The sequence below is a fragment of the Cebus imitator genome, unplaced genomic scaffold (genome assembly GCF_001604975.1).
Source record: "Cebus imitator isolate Cc_AM_T3 unplaced genomic scaffold, Cebus_imitator-1.0 Scaffold82, whole genome shotgun sequence".
NCBI lineage: Eukaryota > Metazoa > Chordata > Mammalia > Primates > Cebidae > Cebus > Cebus imitator.
Window position 1 is genome coordinate 657,286 of NW_016107397.1, and position 3,666 is coordinate 660,951.

The 3,666-nt window shown below is 55.2% G+C and overlaps 1 protein-coding gene across 1 annotated transcript in view; it reads left to right on the forward strand.

Annotated features, from left to right (window-relative positions):
- Positions 1–1,751: 1,751 nt before the first annotated feature.
- BAZ1B (bromodomain adjacent to zinc finger domain 1B) overlaps positions 1,752–3,666 on the forward strand; it is an 84,592-nt gene continuing 82,677 nt past the window's right edge. Inside the window, exon 1 of the mRNA XM_037740390.1 lies at positions 1,752–2,233. Within this exon, the coding sequence (XP_037596318.1) occupies positions 2,127–2,233 (107 nt within the window). The 5' untranslated portion in view covers positions 1,752–2,126. The remainder of the gene's footprint in view (positions 2,234–3,666) is intronic.

The following is a 3,666-nucleotide window of genomic DNA, read 5'->3' on the forward strand; positions in this document are numbered from 1 at the left end:
TGGTCTCGATCTCTTGACCTCGTGATCCACCCGCCTCGGCCTCCCAAAGTGCTGGGATTACAGGCTTGAGCCACCGCGCCCGGCTAAGAAAGACAGTTTCATAGAGAATTTAATGAGTGTGTTTTTGATTGTACTGGAAAGCCAAACAAATTTTGGACTATGTGGTGCTGTTTGGAGAAGCAACTGAAACGTTCTCCCGCTCTAGACACAGTTACTGCTATTTTTTTATTGTACACTTGGTACAGAGCTGTGATTATTGTTTTTATTTATTTATTGTTTGAGACTGAGCTTCACTCTTGTTGCCCAGGCTGGAGTGCAATGGTACGATCTTGGCTCACTGAAACCTCTGCCTCCCCGGTTCAAGCGATTCTCCTGCCTCAGCCTTCTGAGTAGCTGGGATTACAGGCCTGCGCCACCATGCCCAGCTAATTTTGTATTTTTGTTGAGATGGGGTTTCTCCATGTTGGTCAGGCTGGTCTCGAACTCCTGACCTCAGGTGATCTACCTGCCTTGGCCTCCCTCCGAAGATTATTATTATTATTTGAGATGAAGTTTCGCTCTTGTTGCCCGGGCTGGAGTGCAATGGCACGATCTCGGCTCACTGCAGCTGCCTCCTGGGTTCAACTGATTCTCCTGCCTCCGCCTCCCAACGAGAGACGGGGTTTCACCATGTTGGTCAGGCTGGTCTCAAACTCCTGACCTCAGGTGATCTACTTGCCTCGGCCTCCCAAAGTGTTAGGATTACAGATGTGAGCCACCATGCCCGCCCAGAACTGTGATTCTTTCTGTTGTTGTTGGTTTTTTTTTTGGTGGGGGCAATCTCCACGTCTAATTCTTTTTCCTCCCATGATACTCAGCACGCAGCTCGGAACACTGTAGGTGCCAGTGAATACTAAGTGAATTTAACCTACCTTTTATTTTTTATAAAACTGGGTCTCGCTACGTTACTGAGGCTGGTCTCGACTCCTGGCCTCAAGCAATTCTCCCGCCTCTGCCTCCCAAAGTGCTGGGATTAGGGGTGACTCACTGTGCCCACCCAGGATGTGTCTTTAATAGGTACATCTTTCAATCCATTTTTCCAAAGCAGCTTCTATATTCTACTTTCCAGCAACCCCCTAGAAATAAGCAGTATACTTCTACCCAGATCTCAACCACACTCTCGCCCAGAAGTTAACTTTGGGGTGAGTAAAGTTGGCGCTCAAGTTGTCCTTCCGCAGAACCTTCGCTCGGGGAAGCTCCCGGGGCCACTTCCCGCCAACCCCTCGCTGCAGCCCAGCCCCACCCGCACATCCCCGGGCGTGGCCGAGCGCGGCGCCTTTAAGAAGGGGGCGGAGCCCAAGAGAAAAGACAAAGCCCCTGGCCGCGCGCTCCCCCTCCCCCTCCGGCGCACCACACGGACAGTGGTGCCCGGATGTCGGTGTCGCCGTCGGTGACAGATGGCGCAGTGCCTGTATATGCGAGGGGGCCTCTCAAGCTTGACCTCCTTGAGTTCTCGGCCTCTCTGTTCTCCGCTGTCCGCTACTTTTAACTCCGCCGCCCGAGGCCCGCACGCCTGTCACCGGCGCTTACATAACGTGACCTTTCACCTCTTCAGACTGCCCTCTAGTGCGCTGCAACCCAACTACGCGACAGGGGCAGGGGGGCGGGACCCAGGTGCGGAGCGGCAGCTCCTCCAAGCCAATAGGCTGTGAGCGCTGACCAGCTCTCCGCCTATTGGAGCATTCGACACCGGCGCCACGGGGGAGCAAGTTAGTGTGTGCGTTGGCCGGGCCGGGGGGAGGAGGGGAATCTCCCGCCATTTTTCAATAATTTCCTGCGGTGTTGCTGAGGAGGAATCGTGACTGCCGGCCGACGGGACCCGAGGCGGGGATCGGCTGGGGGCTGCTAGGAGGCGCAGCGGTGTGTGCGGGAGCTCTGCGCCCTGGCGTTCCGCTCCATGGCTGTCGCGCGGCCGCGCCGGCGGTAAGGAAGCCGGAGTTCGCGCCGCCCTCTCACCCCTCCCCTCCCCCACCCCTCCCCCGGGCGCCTGGCGCTCGCTCCGGGCCGCGGGGCCTAGTGCTGCGCCGCGGGGCCGGCCCCAGTAGCCGCCCGTCCCCATCGCCGCCGCCGCCGCTGCCTCCGCCGCGATGGCGCCGCTCCTGGGCCGCAAGCCCTTCCCGCTGGTGAAGCCGCTGCCCGGAGAGGAGCCGCTCTTCACCATCCCGCACACTCAGGAGGCCTTTCGCACCCGGGAGTATCCTTTTCCAGTCGCACGGGCCGGGGCGGGCCGGGGTAGGGCCAGGGGCTAGCGGGGCCCGGTCGGCCGCGCATCCGCCGCCCGGGGCAGCTGTCAGCGCGCCCCGGCCGCCCGCGGGCCTGGACGCCGACTCTCAATCCGCTCCCGCCGATCCTTCCCGGGGATCCGGCGGGGGGGCGCGCGCCGGCCCTGGAGGCAGAAGGGCCAGCGCCGGCCGCCCCCGGGGCCCCGCCGGCGGGGAGCGCACCCCCCATCCCCATTACCGCCCCCGGGTCGGCTTTAGGGCCTGAGGATCCGGGAGGGAGGAGGCGGCGTGGGGAGGGGGAGCTGGATTTCTTGCTTTGCTTTTCACAATTTTTGTTTTTCTAAATTTAAATGAATCCTGCAGTTTAAGTTTTGAAATTGTACCCGCGCGGCCTCGTGATGCGGCGTGTGCAGATCTTCGACTGCGTCTTATCCCTGTCTCTGCGGCGACAGTTGGCATTTTTTCTTCTCCCGAGGGAACTTTAGGCCGGGGATGAACTGACAGGACTCTGGGGCTGGAAACTGGGAATGAGATTGCCCACTTAGAGGAAAGGGAAGGAAAAAACTGCTTCTGGATGAGCTGATGCCTGCCTTCCCTGGGCAGACACAGGTTTAAAATTTTGCAGGTTTAGAAGGAGATTGGTATTCGTTAAAAGTGAAATTAAAATAAAAATACCAAGTTTTTGTGTTGTATTTTGGGAACACGAAATTTGTTGTTTTAAAAAGGAAGCATCCTCTCGTCATGACTAAGATTTCTTGCATAAGCATTATCTTTTAGTGAAAAGTTATGCAGTTTTTATTTGCTTTTTTTAATGGGTGCTAGATGAATCGTTTTTGAGGCTTATCTGTTCAAAAAAAAAAAAGATTTTGGAATCAAGGTTTTTTTGTGGAGACTGAAAGCTTTAGGCGTGAAGGCTAATGTGTTGTGAGTTTTCTTAGCCCTATCTCTTCGAAAGGGTTTGATTTCTTCGTTTCTTGCTTGCTTCTGTATAGGAGGAAGCGTCTCTGAGAGCTATTTCGTTTCTCCCTGATTCTCACTTTAGCGCAGTACATTAGAGGATAATCTCGTTCTTGTTGGAGTGCGATTTGTGAGTGTGGAGTGCAATTTGTGAGTGTCCTTTTGTGAGGAGTATACACACAAAGGGACCTGGAAAATGAGTCCATACTGGAGGAACGCTCTTGGAGAAATAGAGCTTGTAGCCTCTTGGAGCTGAAATGGATCTCAGAGGTGGTCGGGTACTCGGGCTGGGTTCCCCGAGTTGGCCGAGAGAGTGGAGGTTGACTTGTTGAAGGTCATTTATAAAAGAGTTAGGAGTAGAATCCAGCGCTCTTCCTACCTGGTGCCTGTAAGTCAAATCAAGAGAAGAAGGTGGACTGTTACTCCTTCACTTTTTTTTTTTTTTTTT